This window comes from Vipera ursinii, assembly GCF_947247035.1.
Source record: "Vipera ursinii genome assembly, chromosome: 7".
In the NCBI taxonomy this organism is placed as follows: domain Eukaryota; kingdom Metazoa; phylum Chordata; class Lepidosauria; order Squamata; family Viperidae; genus Vipera; species Vipera ursinii.
The window spans coordinates 13,148,719-13,169,060 of record NC_139521.1 but is presented as its reverse complement, the minus strand read 5'-3'; the positions used below and the strand labels follow the sequence as shown (position 1 = coordinate 13,169,060).

Below are 20,342 nucleotides of genomic sequence, written 5' to 3'. Positions count from 1 at the left end.
GTCGAGTGCCCTGGTGGCTGCCGTTTCCCAGGCCTCCACCAGGGCATCGACTGGGCTGTGGGTAAGGGTGATAGGTATAGGCCCAAGTGCCCTCTGGAACCGATATGGGTCCATTAGGCGCCTGGGGCGGAACCACCTGGTCGGCTCCGCCGCCCAGCGGCGGGGGATGGCATGACGGAAAACCAGCCTCAGGAGGTGATGATCTGACCATGACAGAGGGGTGATGGATGGAGAACCCCCTCCCAGATCATCCAACCACTGTCCAGACAGGAACACCAGGTCGAGAGTATGATCCCCCTCATGAGTCGGGCCCTCAATAACCTGGGTCAGGCCCATGGCTGTCATGGAAGCCATGAACTCCCGAGCTAACTCCGACGACCCTCCCAGTGATGGCAGGTTGAAGTCACCCAGGACTATAAGCCTGGGTAACTCCACCGCCAACCCTGAGAGGGTGTCGAGCAGCTCGGGCAGGGCTGTTGCCACACAGCTGGGCACCAGGTATGTAAGCAACAAGCCCAACTGAACCCGAGGACCACATCTCAGGAGGAGGGATTCACTCCCGGCCATCTGGACAATGGTGGCCTCCCGGGGACACAAAGTCTCCCGAATAACCACTGCCACCCCACCACCCCTGCCCTGAGCCCGTGGCTGGTGCAGCACCCGGAAACCCGGTGGGCATAGCTCGGTGAGAGGAACCCCTCCCTCCGAGCCCAGCCAAGTTTCCGTGATGCACGCTAGATCCGCACATTCCTCCTCGATCAGATCACGGATGAGGGGAGCTTTATTAACTACGGATCTAGCATTAAAATAGACCAACCTGAGCTCAGGGGCCTGATCACCCTCATCCCCGGGTAAGAGGGTGCTAACCGGAGGGTCGGAGCGCGCCACCGCTCGGAGATAGCGGGGACGCGATCCCAGATGTTGATATGACCCTCCGCGCAAACACCTGCTGCCATACCCCATCGCCGTGGGGATTCAATGCCCCACCCCCACATTCCCAGCACCAGCAGCCACCTCCCCCGACCCCGTCCCGTCAGGACCTCTAACAAGTCCAGACTGAGTGCCGGTTACAGGTTCCCTCCCCACCCCCCCTCCCTCCCCCTCCCTAACCTCTTAAAATAACCGGCTAAGAATCTAATCAGGGGCCTCTTAGCGCATCTTAACTCGAGGCCCCTATCCAAGCCCAACCACCTCTCGGAGTCCCAAAGCTTGGGCCCGTCATTAAGGGGAGTATGGAAACAGGTGACAGGTCGCGCCCATGAGGCAGGAACCGCCCTAAGGGCATACAAGTCCGCTTCGGAATAACGATAGACCATATTGACTAACAACCATACTTCCTCAATACATTTATTCAAATTTATCTTTTTAGACAAATGCCTGTTTATCATAATCTTTGCCCATATTCATGTAGCAGCAGAATATTACTATAGTATGTGTGAGCCCAAAATAAGTGCTAGCTTATAATACTAAAGATTGTATTCTCTAAAAGTTCTCTAAGCAATCATCTTCTCAAAATATATGGAGTTATTTTTTTAAAAAAATAGATACCCGATTGGCCTTTGTAACCAACCATAATTATGAAAATATGTGTTATTATTTAGGTGAAAAAACAATCTTCATGTTTGCAGAAAGACTTGAAACTGTCTTCATTCAAAATATTTAGTCACAAGAAATATTTCTGGAAGTATTATAGTAGTGTAGCTTTGTTTGGGCACACTCAAACTTTTCTTGAAATAATGTCGTAATCATGAGAGCAACTTTTTTACTGATAGAATAGTGATGGATTTTAATAATTGTTTCTGAGTCTCATCTGCCTAAAATTCCCTTGACATTTCATTTGGAGATAATGTTCATCTGTTCTTGTGTTCCAATCTGTTCCTTTTCACTACATGGTTATTATAGCTGCCAGCTAGCTAGTCTTTTTGATCTAACTGATGGACCAAGTTAATCCTATGAGGATATGATCTCAACCCAACTGCTCTGACCTTTTGCCATGACATTCAGGAGATCATATAAACAGCTGCCCTGTCTTTACCTTGGCTTGGAAATAATACTTCTTTTTTTGAATACCTACTGGGCAGAAGATATGTGCATGCTTTCTAAGTTGGTTGAAAAAAATAAAACCTGTTGTAATAATCTATACAGAGTTGCAGCTGTAGGTTGTTTGTAGACTCATATTATTCATTTGTGTAAAGTTGTAATTGTATTTTAGATAGGATCCAAGATGAATTACTAAATTTGCCAATACTTGGTATCTATAAAATGATTAACATGAAGAAAAGTGTGCTCCTATGACTTAAACAAATATGCCGGCAGGATAAATAGCCTTCAAGCTTTCACTAAATTCTTGTAAGAAAATTTAAGCCCAGTTGTAATAGCCAATAGAGACTGTTCAATTTTTTAAAAAATGCAAGCAGTGTGGGCCAAGTTATCTGCAGGACCACCTTTCCTAACATTTATTTGTTCTAGCCCCCTCCCTTAAATATTGCTATCTTATGATAGATAGGAAACATGCCTTTCCCATGGTGATGCGTGCCCTCTGGAACACTTTGCCTCTTGAAATTCAGTAGGTCCTCAACCTCCTAGCCTTTCGCAACCCACTAAAGACCTGTCTTTTCCCCTAAGGGCTATGATAGGATAAGGTGACTGCATATCAAAAGCTTGACTTGGCACCAAGTTTTTGTTTTTAATATTTATAGTTTTTAATAGTTTTAACTTGGCTTTTATGTTGTTTTAATTTCTGATTGATCCACCCAGAGTTTTTTTTTTATGAGATGGGCAGCTATATAAATGTTATAAACAAACAAACAAATAAATAAATCTGCTTTAGTTATTTTTGCACAGGAGCAATTATGAAATAATGGAAATGCAATGTACCATGATGCCATTGTGGATGAAGCCCCGCCTGTACCGTGCAGGTTTCAGATGAGGGTATTCTTCAGTGCTGGTCACTTTAATACCCCAGACCTTCTTCCAAGCTTCGTAAAGCTGAACATGAACTGGATAGACACCAGAATGATGTGGAGCCACAGCATAGCCAATGTCAGTTGGAATACCATGTTCCTGAGAGCGGGCAAAAGAGAGGAAGGCACATGTACATTAAAAAAGTACCAGAATTACAATATCATAATCATAATAGTAAAGTTGGAAGGGACCTTGGAGGTCATCTAGTCCAACCCCCTGCTCAGGCAGGAAACCCTATACCATTTCAGACAAATGGCTGTCCAGTCTCTTCTTAAAAACTTCCAGTGTTGGAGCATTCACAGCTTCTGGAGGCAGGTTGTTCCACTGGTTAATTGTTCTGTCAGGAAGTTTCTCCTTAGTTCTGGGTTGCTTCTCTCCTTGATGAGTTTCCATCCGTTGCTTCTTGTCCTGCCTTCAGGTGCTTTGGAGAATAGCTTGACTCTCTCTTCTTTGGGGCGGCCCCTGAGATATTGGAACACTGCTTTCATGACCCCCCCTCGTCCTTCTCTTCATTAAACTAGACATACCCAATTCCAGCAGCCGTTCCTTTTTTGCAGATGTTTTTGAATATGATCAGATATAAAAAAAATAATTGCAGTAATTAAAACCCTTAAACAAGCATGCAGTATGTGGGAAAAGAAACTGATTTTCTAGATACATCTTTGGAGAGAACTTTATACAAATCACGATGGGTCACAAAAAAAGATGATATGTAGTGCAACGTAATATGTCTACAGTGGAAAACTGCTAAATGAGTCTGGAAATTAATAACCCCCAGGAAATGGTACTTAGAAGCATCTTGCTTCTGATACTGGATGTAATTAATACCATCGTGACTAGCATCTCCCCCTCTTTAGTAATAAAAAGTAGATAAAAAATGGTAGCTTTCCTAAGAGAGACAGATAATATCCAGATCCAGGTTTTACATTACATTAAATGAATCTGGATCCCGTTTTGTTTTGTTTTTTTCCAGTTTTCCCTCATCACAGCTAGTTTTTGATATGAAACAATTATTACTTTATTAGCAACTGTCACTATCAGCAGTGGTCACATTTTATGATGAAAAGAATTAGTCGTCATTCGATAGTCATTTGATAAGAATGGCTGGCTAGAGTTCTCCTCTATTTAAAATGTGATGGAACATGAATATAACAAAAGACAGAAGAAAGATATCAAGCAATAAAGGTGCTAATTATAAGAACCTTTGGAAAGACAATTAGATGCAGGATACTTTGATGATACATAGGAAATTCTCAAGAAGAACACTGCCTATTATTGTCAGAATAAACAAAACATCCCCGTTTATATGTTCGATTGATAAATCAGCACAATAAAGTGAAATAAGGTAGGCAAAAGGTAACATGTATTTGAACTTTTTTAATATTCTCTTTATGCTTGCTTGAAATGACATTCAATATATAACAAACCAGACTATTTTAAAAAACGGGAAGGTTTGATGGTCTATATTGAAAATGTAAAATAAACAGAGAATGGTTGATATTGGACACTCAAATTTCCCAAAGCAATATCAGAGTTAGGCATTAATAATGTTCATCTCTTATGCTGTACTGTCATAAACCTAAATTACTAAAAACTGAAATATTCCAAAATAAAGATGTTATACTGCTGGGTTTAGACAGTGATATAAATATGCCTGGTTTTTGTTCAATATTAACAACATGGGATTATTTTTTTTTTGGGGGGGGGAGTTTATTTCAGTATCCCTTGGACTTCAGTTCTTTGGTATGGATGTTTAAATTAGTAACTTTAAATGTGAAACACCTTCAGAATGATTGGAATGTGTTTTGAATGTGAAACTACTTTGAGCTTGAAACGGTTGGAATATCACCGTGTAGGATGAAGGGGATTGATAAATGTGTATAAAATGCACATTTGGCTTTTATATAAAATCATCCAATTCAAAAAGAACAGTAGCTTTTGGTTTTAAGAATGTAAACCAAAGTGTGTATACAAAAGTATGGGGCATGGAGAACAAACAAAAAGAATTATAAATCTTAAAGTGAACATGATTTACTGGACATTACTGAAGTCTGTTGGGATAAAGCACATTAATGGAATGAGAGAATGAATAAGAATAACTTATTCAAAACAAATCTGCTAGTCAAAAGGGGAGAATGAATGTACTTGTGAAAGAAGTATAGAAATCCAGGATTTGGGTAAAATTGATAGAAGGGAGAAACAACAACAATATTCTACAGCAGGGGTGTCAAACTCAATTTCATTGAGGGCCGCATCAGCATTGTGGTTGCCCTCAGGGGGCTGGGTGGGCGTGGCCTACTGGGTGGGCATGGCTAGAGTGTGTATGGCCTACTGGGTGGGCGTGGCCAGCTCTACATCATTTGCATCAAGGGTGCCTATGGGGGCCTGGGCAGGAATGGGACAGATCTGAGGGTCTCTGGCAGAAGGGAAGGTCTCTGGGCCAGGGCCAAGGCAGTGGGAGCCGTTCCCTCACTGTTTCCAGGATGGCTTCACAGGCCGCATGAAACCACTTCGCGGACCGGATCTGGCCCCCGGGCCTTGTGTTTGACATGTCTGTTCTACAGGGTCATGCTATGGAAAATAAACAGAATAAAAGAGCTGGAAGGGACCTTGGAAGTCTTCTTGTCCAACCCCCTGCTCAAGAAGAAAACCCTATACCATTTCAGACAAATGGTTGTCCAACCTCTTCTTAAAAACCTCCAGTGCTGGAGCACCCACAACTTTTGGAAGCAAGTTGTTGCAATGATTAATTGTTCTGTTAGGGAATTCCTCCACAGTTCTAGGTTGGTTCTCTCCTTGATTAGTTTCCATCTATTGCTTCTTGTCCTGCCTTCGGGTGGTCCGGAGAATAGGTTGACCCCCTTAGATATTGGAACACTGCAATTATGTTCCCCTTAGACTAAAGGTAAAGGTAAAAGGTTTCCCCGCACATGCGTGCTAGTCGTTTCCAACTCTAGGGGCCGGTGCTCATCTCCGTTTCAAAGCCGAAGAGCCAGCGCTTGTCCGAAGATGTCTCCGTGGTCATGTGACCGGCATGACTAGACGCCAAAGCGACACAAAACGCTGTTACCTTCCCACCGTAGTGGTCCCTATTTTTCTACTTGCATTTTTTACGTGCTTTTGAACTGCTAGGTTGGCAGAAGCTGGGACGAGTAACAGGCGCTCACTCTGTTACGCGGCACTCGGGATTTGACCTGCCAAACTGCCGACCTTCTGATCGACAAGCTCAGCGTCCTAACCCACTGAGCCACCACATCCCTTAGACTAGACATATCCAATTCATGCAACTGTTCTTCATATGTTTTATCCTGCAGTCCATTAAGGGGCCAGTCATATAATCTGGATAATGCTTTTCTGGAACAGATTAGAGAACTTTGAAGAATGAAACATAGTAATAATGGGACATTTCTAATATCTAAACAACTATTAGAAAATCAGTTGAAAAAGATTTCAAGGACTTGGTCCTGTTGAAGGTTTATTTACAAAGAAGACTGAAGAAAAGTCATGGGGAGCAGCATTCCTAAATCATATCCTAACCAATTAGAAAAAGTTAATTGAAGTGGAAAAGTCAGTAGGAAGCTTGGGAAGTAGTGACTCTGCAGAAATGGAATTTTTGTACAGGGACAACCAAAAATTAGAAAACAAATTTAAAATAGTACTAAGCGTTGCACAGAAATGTTTAAGTCAAAAGTAGTATGGGAGGTACACTAAAAATAGTAAATGTACAATTGTACATTATTCCAGTGAATGTACAACTCATTTCAACTGAGCCAACAATTGAAAGAAATATATTAGTGAAATAGAAGATAGTGAATTCGCCAAGGAAGTGGAGCAGCTACGAACAGAATAGGTGAGAACGGCTAAAGTTAAAAGAGATATAGTCTTGCAAAAGAAGGTAAAGGAAATAAAAAATAACTTTTTCACTAGGTTAGTAATAAGAAGAATGAAAAGGAAGCAGCAAGCCCACTGTTTGGAACAAAAAATAGAACAGAGGAGGTAATGGGAAAAGGGAAAAATGCTTCAAATGCTTTCATTTACTTGTGATCTTGTCCCGAAAGGGCAACTGTGATCGAATGGATCTTAACCAATCAAGTGACATAAGGAGACTGTTACACTCCAAAGTAAGTAAAGTGATAGTCAGGAAATACTTGGCTACTATAAGCAAATCTCTAGCCCAGATAAATTACATTCAAGGGTCTTCAAATATGTTGAGGATATAAACTTTTTGAGAATATTGTGAAATCATGGCAGATGGGTATAGAGCACCGTTTCTCAAACTTGGCAACTTTAAATGTGTGAACTTCAATTTCCAGAATTCCTCAGCCAGCATGTTGTACTCCCCACATGTTAAAGTTGCCAAGTTTGAAAAACACTGAGTAAAGTATATAGGATCAAAGAGCCTTTTAATTGCAAATATTATTGCTATTTTCAAAAATGGGGGGGGGGAATAGGTAATGAAGGGTCATCCACTTGCCTCTGATCCTCAGCAAACTCCAAACTAGACTATTAAACAATTATTTTGTGATCTTTTTAAAAATAAAAAATATGTTGATTAGCAGAAGAGCTAAGTTGGTTAAATGAAGACCTCGTTAGGTTAAACCAACTTAATCTTTTTCTTGATATAGTAACCAGTTTAGTTAACCATGGGATGTGGTGGACATTTTATCCAGCAAAATATTTGATAAAGTCTCCCATGAAATCTTAATAATAATAATAAAAAACTGGCAAAAAGTTGGTTATACTATGTTACAGTTAAATGAATTCAATCAGAGATGACTGAATAAGCATACTCAGTGGTATCTTGATATTCATAGGCTGAATAAGAGCCAAATTGTGGGATGTAGTTTCCAAAAAGCAACAGCGATTCTATGGCACTATAAAGGAATATGGAGATGAACTTGATGTAGGAATGAGGATGAACAATTAAAGAAAAAAAAGCAAGACTGATGCCAGCTCTTCAAAAAACAGAATAGTATTTCATTACTATAGGGTATAATAATAGAATCCTGACAGCCTGTATTAGGTCTTCATTTTCCAAGGACTGAGTACTCTTTTTTCCTTTCATTCTTTTCCCAAGGTTATCTCCACATTTACTGGTTTACAGAGAGAAATAAAGCACTGAGATCAAAATAAATAGCCATTCCTTTGTATTCCATATTGGTCCAACTATATCCAAGATGATAAGAGCCTTGGGAGAAAAAAACACACCAGAGAATTCCTAGAACTAAGGAGAAATTTCCTGACAGTTAGAACAATTAATCAGTGGAACAACCTGCCTCCAGAAGTGGTGAATGCTCCAACACTGGAAGTTTTTAAGAAGAGACTGGACAGCCATTTGTCTGAAATGGTATAGGTCTGCAGCCCGCGGCTCCAGAGCCACATGCGGCTCTTTCAGCCATCTCCTGCGGCTCCCAGTCCTCTGCCATGTGCAGTCCAAAAAAAAAAAAGTGGGACTAAAAAAGTTCAACCAATCAATTCAAATATGCAGGGTAGGTGCATATCTCGCCTTGGCTCAACTGTTCAGTCAAACCCTGTTCTGCGATGTGCGCATGTATGTGCATGTGCACACATTTTTTTGCGGCTCCCAGTTTTTCCTTTTGTGAGGGAACCGGTTCCGAGTGGCTCTTTTACTGTTTCAGGTTGCTGACCCCTGGTATAGGGTTTCCTTGCCTTAGCAGGGGGTTGGACTAGATGACCTCCAAGGTCCCTTCCAACTTATTATTATTATTATTACTATTACTATTATTATTATTATTATTATTATTATTATTATTATTATTATTATTATTATTAGGTTTATATTTGTTTTGCTAAGAGAAGAAAGGATTTCAGCAAAATGTAATGGCTGTCTTCGGGTATAGGATGTCCTTTGCTGGAACAATAGTTTTGCTCAAGTCTAGAGCAAAAGTTTTATAAAACTCTTTACGTTACTTGTGTGTGTGTGTCTGTGTGTATGTAAAATGTTGTCATTTTGCAGAACAAAAAAGCATGTGAACTCTGTTGCAGTGCCTAACTTCCAGAATAGCAGCTTCCTGAAATATATATGGCTCCCACCCTTTAAATGTTCCAGAAGACTCTTAAGATGTGTCTGGGTTGCCAAGCTTGGGACATAAGTGTTTGTGGAGACCCTGGTAATTATTATTTTTTAGGATGTGGGTGGGGAGAAGTTATGTGGTTTTGTCTAGATTTCTTTTTTACTATCTATCTATCTATCTATCTATCTATCTATCTATCTATCTATCTATCTATCTATCTATCTATCTATCTATCATCTCCTATCTATCATCTGTCTATCATCTCACATATATTAATTTAAAATATGTAAGCTGCCCAGAATTTTTTGGGAGCCAGGTGGCCTTAAAATCTAACCAGACAATCAAACAATATATTGAAAGCCATAATAAACTGTTGCTAAATTGTGGAACCAGATTAGTTGGAGGACATGTTTTCTAATCACATCTACCCAACCTACTACAGCAGGGAGGCAGGGAATGCTATGGATCCAGTCTTCTAAGGCGGTACATCTACCAGGATCAAGAGCAAGGGCCTTGTATGTGGTGGCTCCCTCCCTATAGAACATCATCCTGTGGAGATAAGAATGGTCTCCACTTTGATATTCTTTAGCAAGGCCCTGGTTTTGACAATGGACCTAGGAAACTCAGAATGGGATGGAGTGCATCAAGTTTGATTGGCTGTTGTTGTCAGGGGGTTGAGGGATTATTGGCTTTATTGAAAATGAGTTGAGCAACCAAACAACAACAACAACAAAAATGTCCTAAATAAACATATAACTTCTCCATAGAAATGAATTCTGTTTTGTGTAAGAAATCCAATATGTCCCATAAAATCCTCCTTCTATAAATATGCATCTTGACATGATAAGTTTTAAGTTTAGGCTCATATATCCAAGGAGATTGGTGATACGAATGAACCCTAAATGCTAATTGTTTGCATACTTTCGAGTATATTTGCATTTTGTATAATTTTTTTAAAAAAACATGTGTCCAGGGCATATTTTGTTTAGATTCGGCTGGAATAAAAAAAACTCAAAGAAGTTTAATTTTGAGTCAGCACTTGGATGAAATGGTGGCTGCAGTCTTATCTTGTGAGTAAAAAACATTTCTCTTTTAGTATGAGAGATGCTAAATGAAGAAGAGTCAAGGCTAGAATATTTGTGAATGAAGCTCACCCACACAACAGTGCTCTCTCCCTATGGCTACAGTTTTTTCTACAGGAAGTGCAATAACAATTTAGCACAGCAAATTTATGCTTCCAAGAGTCTAAGGGAAATAAAATATGTTTGCCCTCTGTTGACATAACAAGGCGATCCCTGCTGAATTGCTTTGAGTCTTGTCAAAAACGAGAGAGGTGAAATGTTGGCTGTCAGCTGTCACCTTGCTGAATTAAAAGATTTACATAAGGTCTTTCTACTTTTAGCACAAGGACACTTTTTTTCCCCCAAGTACTTTTTCTCAGGCAGGCAAGGAGATTCCCTAAGAGATTATTTTACTTTATTTCATTCTTACTATGTCAGCTTTATGCGTTATGTGCCAAGGTATTGGGAGAGGGAAATATTTTGTTGTTTTCTATCAATTTATTATCCCATTGCCTTTTAAAGTATTATATTTATTTTGTATCTTCACCTATAACCTTGACGTTGCACCTTTGTGTTGTTAATGAGCACACGTGACATTTTGGAAATAATTTGAAAAAAAAAAGCCTTTTGTAAAATGATGTATCATTGATACTGAACACCTGATACATTGTCAAGGGTGTATTATTATTATTATTATTATTATTATTATTAATTATTATTATTATTATTATTATTCATTAAATTTATATACCGCCCTTCTCCCGGAGGACTCAGGGCGGTGAACAGGGCATATAAATAGAGATACAAAAGTTAAAAAAAGGAATAAATAATTGCCCAATTAAAACAATCACAATATAAAACCCATTAAAAATATAAAAGGTGTTTCAAATGTATGTTAGAAATATAACTCTAAAGAAGGTGCTTTTTATCATTTTTGGTAGACTTGTAATAAAGCAAAGAAATATTGGGGACATCTGCATGTTATGATGTCGAAGATGTTAAAATGAATATAAAATCGAAAGTTGCAGATTTTCTTTTATAATTACTGGGTAAAGAGTTGGGGAAAAAGGATTTGGAATGTTGTGACTGCACACGTTGACTGCAGTGAGAATTTTATATGCACAAAAATGGAAAAAAATACATCAATCCCCACGATAGAAAAAATGGATGGAAAAAGTGATGGGACTAGCAGAGATGGCAAAATTAGCTGTTTTAATGAAAGGAAAGAATATATCCAGTTTTGTTTCCACCTGGAAACCACTTCTGGACTTGAGATAGAAAAAAAAAAGAAATCTTAACATTGGCTTTTGGTGGTTAAATTAGTTTGTTGCTATAGAAACGATTACTACTTGTTAAGATTGCAAAGGCAAAATCTATAATTCTATTTGGTATTTACTGCTGTAAAAAAAGTTGGAAGTCAGTCTTTTTTCCCCTTTTCCCCTGCACCATACCTTCTTCCGTGTCCCCCTTTCCCTTGTATCTTTATTTTATTTGCAATTTATATCATGATAAGGAACGCGGTGGCTCAGTGGGTTAGGACGCTGAGCTTGTTGATCAGAAGGTCGGCAGTTTGGCGGGTCGAATCCCGAGTGCCGCGTAGCAGAGGGAGCGCCTGTTACTCGTCCCAGCTTCTGCCAACCTAGCAGTTCGAAAGCACTTAAAAATGCAAGTAGAAAAATAGGGACCACTACGGTGGGAAGGTAACAGCGTTCCGTGCGCCTTTGGTGTCTAGTCATGCCGGCCACATGACCACGGAGACGTCCTCGGACAAGCACTGGCTCTTCGGCTTTGAAACGGAGATGAGCACTGGCCCCTAGAGTTGGAAATGACTAGCACGCATGTGCGGGGGAACCTTTACCTTTTTTTATCATGATAAACTTAATTAAAAATAAATAAAAAAGAGAAATTTTGGAAATGATGGCCAAAAAGGGCCTAATTTGTTGAAACAGTTGTCAGCAAAATCTCCAATGTGGTGGGTACTGTATGCTGCACTACTATGTCAACTTCCCATCCATTTATAATCTCTTCCCCTCTTGCCATTTTTCTTGTTACATGAAAAATGAAGGACTAAGGAAGGATTAAACTATGCTTCATTTACAAAGGTAGCAGGTCTACAAAGAAGGGGACTTAGGTTAGCCGTCGAAAGGAATTCCTGACTATGAATATCTGGTGCAGTGTTCCAATATCTCAGGGGTTGCCACAAACAAGAGGGAGTCAAGCTATTCTCCAAAGCACCTGAAGGTAGGACAAGAAGCAACGGATGGAAACTAGTCAAGGAGAGAAGCAACCTAGAACTAAGGAGAAATTTCCTGACAGTTAGAACAATTAACCAGTGGAACAACCTGCCTCCAGAAGCTGTAAATGCTCCAACACTGGAGGTTTTTAAGAAGAGACTGGTCAACCATTTGTCTGAAATGGTATAGGGTTTCCTGCCTGAGCAGGGGGTTGGAGTAGAAGATCTTCAAGGCCCTTTCCAACTTGATGATGATGATGTGGTAAGCTCTTCTTTGCTAGAAATCTCAATCAATTGATTCATCAATCAGTCAATCAGAATAGAGCTGAAAGGTTCCTTGGAGGTCCTCTAGTTCAACCTCCTGCTCAAGCAGGAGACCCTACACCATTTCAGACAGGTGACTGTCCAGTCTTTTCTCAAAAACCTCCAGTGATGAAGCACCTACAACTTCTGAAGGTAATCAGTTCCACTGGTTAATTGTCCTCACTGTTAGGAAGTTTCTCCTTGATTCCAGGTTGCTTCTCTCCTTGATTAGTTTCCACCCATTGTTTCTTCTTTTGCCTTCCAGTGCTTTGGAAAATAAGTTGACCCCCCTCAAATACTGGAATGCTGCTATTATTTCACCCCTAGTCCTTCTTTTATTTGGCTACCCTTATCTAATTAATGCAACCATTCTTTATATGTTTTTGTTTCTAGCCCCTTAATCGTTTTAGTTGCTCTTTGCACTTTTTCCAAAGTCTCAACATTTTTTTTGTAATGTGGTGACCAAAACTGGATGCAATATTCCAGATGTGGTCTTACTAAGGCTTTATAAAGTACTATCAATATTTCACATGATTTTGATTCTATTTGTCTGTTTATACAACCAAAGATTTTATTAGCCTTTTTGGCTGCTGCTGCACACTGCTGGCTCATGTTTGTCTCATTCCAAAAAGGAGGGAATCTGTTAGAGACCATCTGTGAAGACTGCAGTGAACTCTGGACTAGATAACCTCTATAATATGTTCTTCATATTCTCAAAACCTGCTTTGGAACTGATTCGGAAAAAATATGACATTTCCAGGATAGGAGAAGAAAAGGAAATCTGTTCTCTGAATACCAAGTTCAGAATGTTGTCTCAGATATATGCAAATCCAGATAGAATTGCATTAATACGTATTTTACTGATAGCAGCAGTTCATTTCCTGGCATTTTTGGATTCAATTTCTCATTTCCCTACTGGTTATTGAGAAGAAAACCACTTGACAGGAAGGGGAGGCTACAATAAAAGCCAAGAAGTTTTTGACAGTGATGTAAATGTAGATATTTTCTGTCTCGACTGAATGCAATAATCCTTCCACAAAAAAATGGGGTGCTCACTATGATACTTCCGTGTGTCAGAAACAACTTGCCTTCACCCAGGATATAGTAGTTTTCATATAAACAGTGGCTTTACATTCTGAATTCTTTCTTCAAAATGAAATATTTATAAAAGACTGTTACAACAACCATACACTCAACTTTTGGGGCAATAATTCAAAGTGCATTTTAGCAGTTTGAGATGTCCATTACTGGTGGGCATAATAATTTCATTACAAATCAGAGAAAAAGCACATACCATGGACATGACTGAGGCAATTTCACATTCTCCTCTGGAGACATATTTATTCAAAAATAAGTTCATTCAGCTCAGTGAAGCTTACTTACACGTAAATGTGTTAACACAATAGCCTGAGAGTGCAATCATATACATGTCTATTCATAAGTAGGATGAATGTATCTGTCAGTTCTGATTTGTCATTTTTTTCCAGGCTTTATTTTGTCTCCTCAAGAGTTTCTGTGCTAAAACATTCCTACCATGTTGACCCATGTTATTCCAATTCCATTAGGATCACAATGTAGAAAAAAAGATGTATTTTTCTAACTAAAGAAACACCATTGCATGTGCAAAAAAAGTGCAGACTGAATGGAGAAGTTTAATTTCTATTAACCATTTGTTTGAATTTGGACCAAGTGAAAAGGTGAAGCTACAGTTCTTCAAAACAGTACTGAGGTCCATATTTATTTATTTTTAATTGTAATAATGCCAATTGTATAGAAGAATATCTGAGGACTAATTATAAGAACAAAAACTGATTTTACAATTTCTTTCTCTAGAGAAGATTTTCAAGGAAGCTCAAGACCCTTAAGAGAGAATAATATCATTAAACAGTATTTAACAATTCCTCAATTGTAAAGGTGTTTATATTATGGAATAAAAAGATTACTTAAAAATAGGAATGGAAGAGTCTTCCAGTTTTTTACAGTAGCGTAGTAGCTGAGAGATCGTGGGGCTCTGCACCCTATGGCTGATTTTCTTCATGTTAGGGGACCCTAAATGGGCCAGAAGTTGCCCCGAAGAGGTGGCATAGAAGGAAGGAAGTCCTGTGGACCATGGAAAGACAGCAGCCAACCCAATCAGTTTGGGAAAAGCCTTCCAGAAACCAAAAGGAGAAGGGCTAGCCTAACTTCGGAGTCTAGCCCAAGCTACAAGCAACCTGTTGTGATTCCCTGCCAACCAGTGGATCTGGCAGCTAAGTCTGAGGAATCAGATGAGGAGGAGGGGCCTGGAGTGACATTAGAGTCAGAGGAAGGCTCTGAGAAGCTCCAAGACTTACAGTCGGATGAGGAGCCTGGCCCCTCTACTCACGCTCATGCTGAGACACAGCTGTGCTGGGAGCCTGAGTTGGACAGTGATGAAGAACAGTTGGGAAATATCCAGGATACACGAAAGTGCAGGCAAGAGAATTGAGTAGGACAGAAGAATGGAATGGGGCAGCTCCAAAGGCAAAGGAGAAGGCATTAGGAAGCCATGCCTTGGCTGAATTATAAAAGGGAATGTGTGGGAGGAACTAGTTGCCAAAGGCAACCAAACGTGTTAAGGATTGAGTTTCTGTGGACTGTGTTTGTTTGCCTTGGACATTGACTCGTGTCTGTGAGAATAAAAGGTGTTGTTTTTTTCTTGCAGTTCCTATCTTGTTTCTTGGAAGAGGGGTTTTTCCTTGTGAGCACAACAAGGACTCACGTAGGCTGGGACAGTACACAACCAAAGTCAAAAAGTACTACTTTAAGCTGATTGTAAACAGCACGTTTGAATCTGAGTAAGAACATCAATTTTTTCTATCCTATTTATCAACTATTTTTTTGGAAAAAAAATTTCAAGATGCAAAAAACCTCTGAAAGTGAAGGAGGGGGATCTTTGCCCCACCCTTTTAGTAATGGAAGCAGAGAATTAAGCTTTTTTTGGAGCACTAAAATATATAGAAATGAAATGAAATGAATATAAAACCTAAATTTGGATAAGTTTAAAAGTGCTGAATGGTTAGGATTCTCATTTTAAAGACAACTGTTTATTTTGAAAATTGAAAAAGTAACTGGTGCTGACATCTAGTGGTGGATGAAGACTATGACAGCTATGGCTCTCAGGAGTTGGCAAAATCTGGAAAAAAACTAATCTGTGCTTCTGACCTTCAAAGCTCTAACAATAGAGAAAAGCTGTGACAAAAAAGAAAACAATCTGGGCTACATACAAAGAGAGAATTATAAACTTAAAAAAAACTTTTTTGAACTCTTTGGATTACAAATATCTACTTAACTGTGACTCCAAAGCTATTTGCAGAGAAAAGAAAAACTTGATTCTTGGCTATCATGGGAAATCAGAGGCTTGTAGAAAGAACTTATCAAGGAAAAAAACAAATAACTTTCAAGAGGAGATATATGATATGCTGCAACTAATTCAAACAACAATGATTTCAAACCACAAAGAAATCCAAAATAACTTTGAAAATATAAACCAATCTATCTCCAATTTAACTTTACAACAAAAAAATCCCAGAAAACAACAACAGAGAAGGAGCAGATAAAACAGATAGCTGAATACAAATTCGAAGATAGAGACTTAAAGATGGAACCTAACAAAAGAAAGAAGTATGGTTTAATGCAAGTGGAAAACAATTCACAAGAAACATTGGATTTGGAAAAGATAACTTATACTTTAAGACCACAAAACAAATTTGAGGACAAGAAAAAGATTGGTTAAATGGACTGCAGAGATGTCAGAAACATCACGAGAACTGGAGAGACAAGAAATGATAAGAGAAACAGACAGAAAAAGAAAGAAAAAGATTTTCAACAAACATGAAAGGGCAAAAGCCTCCTACAAAGACATTGTACTTGACCTACCTTTTATATCTACAGTAACATCTACAAGAATATGGAAAGATTCTTTGATTTAGCAGAACATATCAATTAAGAAAGATACTGAGCAAAAGAAAAAGGCTAAAGTGAAAATTAAGAAAACAGACAATGCACCTATCAGAGAGAATATTTAAAAAAGAAACACCTGTTTGAATATTGGGGCTGTTTATTTAATTTCTTTTAACTTTTGTATTGTTTTTATTGTTGTTAGCCACCCTGAGTCCTTCGGGAGATAGGGCGGCATATAAGTCCCAAAAATAAATAAATAAATAAATAAATGTGTGCCCCTGAAATGTTGATCAAACTGAAACTGCAAGGCATGTTCTTTTTTCCTATTCATGTTACATACACATCTACAGTATTATTATTCTACTACAGAAAGTCAACTTACCAAGCCATACAGATAAATTTTATATCCACTTACTAATATATAACTCCAAATTCTTCATGAAATATAATATTGCCAAGTTTTGCTTGGTAGCAGGCAAAATCTTCTGGGAACTTATTGCCAGCTAGAGTCAATCAGGCTTAATATGGTTCATGTCTAATTATTAATATTGTTACCATAATTTCAAGTTGTGTACTTGTGCAGTTTTGGATACTATATAGGTTTTTAAGAAAACAGAATACAGATTTATCTATTTTACCTCTCCATGTTTTAATCCTATATTTATTATCCTTACAATTTTTAGATTTAGATTCTTTTATATGATAATTATTAATTCCTTAGTTTTTACCCTATGTTGGTAAAAAAACTGAAACATGTTTATTGTATTGAAATCAGATCCCTTGATATTGATGGGTAGACTTTCATGGACAATATTGAAATCATTAACTTACTTTAAGTTCGTAATGTAGAGAGGTTTTCATATTTGCAACTAGTCAGAAACTTCTAACAAAATCATCCCTGCAAATGCATCAGAAATACAGTTCCCAGGATTCTCAGCCATCACAGTCTTTGGCTAATTTGGATATGAATTTTGGAGACTGTAATTTCAAAATAACTGAATGGTATCAGGTTGGAAAAGCATTTTTAATTTCAAGACTATAGTCTGGGCTTGAATCAAAAAAGAGGAAATTAGAAACCAACCTAGAAGGTTTTTCAGACATCCCTTCTTGACTATTGTTTCTAAAATATAGTGGTAATATTAATTCACAATAAATAATATATTTATAAAACAGTATTCATCAATATCATCATCAGAATGAATACAAAATAAAGCCAATAAATAGGAATTCTGAATTCATCAACTGGAACTTTGTTTACTCTGTTGATTGTATATTTGGTAAATGATAATAACAATTATGTATTCCTAATATACTATATATAGGGACGTGGTGGCTCAGTGGGTTAGGACGCTGAGCTTGTCGATCAGAAAGGTCGGCAGTTTGGCGGGTCGAATCCCGAGTGCCACGTAGCAGAGTGAGTGCCTGTTACTCGTCCCAGCTTCTGCCAACCTAGCAGTTCGAAAGCACTTAAAAATGCAAGTAGAAAAATAGGGACCACTACGGTGGGAAGGTAACAGCGTTCCGTGCGCCTTTGGCGTCTAGTCATGCTGGCCACATGACCACAGAGACGTCCTCGGATAAGCGCTGGCTCTTCGGCTTTGAAACAGAGATGAGCACCGGCCCCTAGAGTTGGAAACGACTAGTACGCATGTGCGGGGAACCTTTACCTTTTAGTATACTGTGGTAGTGACTGAGGTAAATCCAGAGATATGTTTCTGATGATGGGACTGCTTCTCTGTACCCTAAGATTCTTCGATATATGTTCAAAGCAAAGAGGAATGGGAAGATTTTCATGATAGCAAAAAAGGCATAAACCTGAACTGTGTGACCACTTTTTGTCTGTTTTACATTATTTATATGCAGCCATTCTATGTAAGTCATTTTAATATATAAAAAGATAATCTAAGATTTCATGGACATATACTACGTTTTGAATTAAAACAAAGCAGTATCTGTTGTGAAAGTGATTTGAAATATACTGTAAGGCTATAGGAGTGCCAAATCCTGCTTTAACTATGATTTTGGACAGAGTCCTCTATTTGAACAGCTGTCCAATCCAAATATGTTTTCAAAGTAAAGAATTATGAGAAGAAAATTATATGGTCAGAGAGAGTACAGAGGCATAAGTCACTGGAAATATCTGATTCATAACCAGCTCTCTGTTATGACATGCTCCTACACTCACCACTATATTCACAGGATATAGAAAACCAAAGTGACCAGTTTTTCTTACAACTTGCCAAATATAGTTTTATACTGATCAGACCTACAGTAATACTCTTATCCTCATCTTACTTCAAAAACAATTACAGTAAAATGTTAAGGGGCAGCCAATTTTGTACCTACATATATTTCAGAGATACTCACTAGTGCAAATTCCTTGTTCAGAATCATCTGCTCCACTAGCGACGACTCATTATGGAACAGATGAGGTTGCATGTGGCTCCACATGTGAGGAAACCACCAGAATTCATCTACAGACCCCAACAATAAATCATCTCCTTCATCTTCTTCAATGGTTCCTAAGAGATGAAAGGCAAATGTTACGTTGTAAAAGAGGCGATGATACAATTTATTTTCAGATCAATGATAGTATAAAATACATGGAGTCTTTTTTATATAAAATCAAAAGGCAATATCAAAGAATTATTAACAAAATGTATTCATGTAGGACGTAATGTGCTTATCAATATTTCTTCAACAGATTTGGAATACCTGCATAGAATGCATTAAAACACCAGGAATTCTAGCAACTTTTTTTTTTGCTTGAATGCTTTGCATTCAACGCTATATTAAAACCAAATATAAGGTCTTGTCTAACAAGAAACATGCATCCCTAGAATCTATATGCATGTTTCAGATAGGTCTGCAATCTGATAAAAAGACAGCTTTCTTTGTGCAATGCCTACCATCTGAATTGTGCTGGTTGGGTATGCCTAAAAAGGCCTTTTTGCCAGGGCTTTTTTTGTCATAGAATGGATGGAATAGATGGAAGAACTGGTTCCTTCTAAGCTGCCAGCGCGAGTACAGGTGTGGCTGCAGAGCAATTTTGCGGATCCCCAGCAGCCTGATCCAGGTTCCAGAGGCCAGGAAAAGGCCTCTGCCAGGTGGATCCATGGCCTTTTACAGGCCTCTGTGGACTGTCTTGAGGGACGACAGGAGACAGTAGGCACGGTCCAAACAAAACATTTATTGGGCAGAGGTCCCGGGCGAAGCCCCGCCGTGAATCCCCCGTATTTATAGCAAACAGGAACGTCAACAATATTGTTTACAACCAATAAACAGGCGGGGTTCTCCCGCCTAACAAGAACGTCCAATAAGGAGGAGACCAGCTAAAGGTAGGCGCGGCTGACAGCGGCTTGTTGCCGGGGCCAGCTGGCAGTCTTGACAGCTCCAGCTGAACTGCGCATGCGCGGTGGCTTAGTTTGACAGCCGTCAGTGTACTGCGCATGTGCGGCAGTTTGACAGCTGTCAGAATCGGCCGGTTTGACAGTTGTCAGTGTACTGCGCATGCGCGGCAGTTTGACAGCTGTCAGAATCGGCCGCTTGCCGCGTCTGTGGGGGGGGAATGCCGTGGCAGCCTTTTGACGGCTGTCAACGGCTGCCGGGGATTCCTTATAGTTTTGAGGGGAGTGTGTGTGTGTCTTTGCTGAGTATATAACACTCCGGAGCCTGAATCCATGGCTGCGGAGCAATTTTGCAGCCACCCCCCAGTGGCCTGATCCAGGCTCCGGAGGCCTGTAAAAGGCTTCCAGAGCCCAGATTGGGCTTCTGGTGGGGCTGCAGAATTGCTCCGCGGCCATAGATCTGGGCTCCAGAGGTCTC

The 20,342-nt window shown here is 39.3% G+C and overlaps 1 protein-coding gene across 1 annotated transcript in view; it reads right to left on the bottom strand.

Moving 5' to 3' along the window:
* LOC310643153 (bifunctional heparan sulfate N-deacetylase/N-sulfotransferase 4) overlaps positions 1 to 20,342 on the bottom strand; it is a gene marked incomplete at both ends in the record, with an annotated part of 117,839 nt that overhangs the window by 42,031 nt on the left and 55,466 nt on the right. The window contains 2 exons of the mRNA XM_083367249.1: positions 2,878 to 3,063; positions 18,885 to 19,039. Coding sequence (XP_083223375.1) covers positions 2,878 to 3,063; positions 18,885 to 19,039 — 341 coding nt within the window. The remainder of the gene's footprint in view (positions 1 to 2,877; positions 3,064 to 18,884; positions 19,040 to 20,342) is intronic.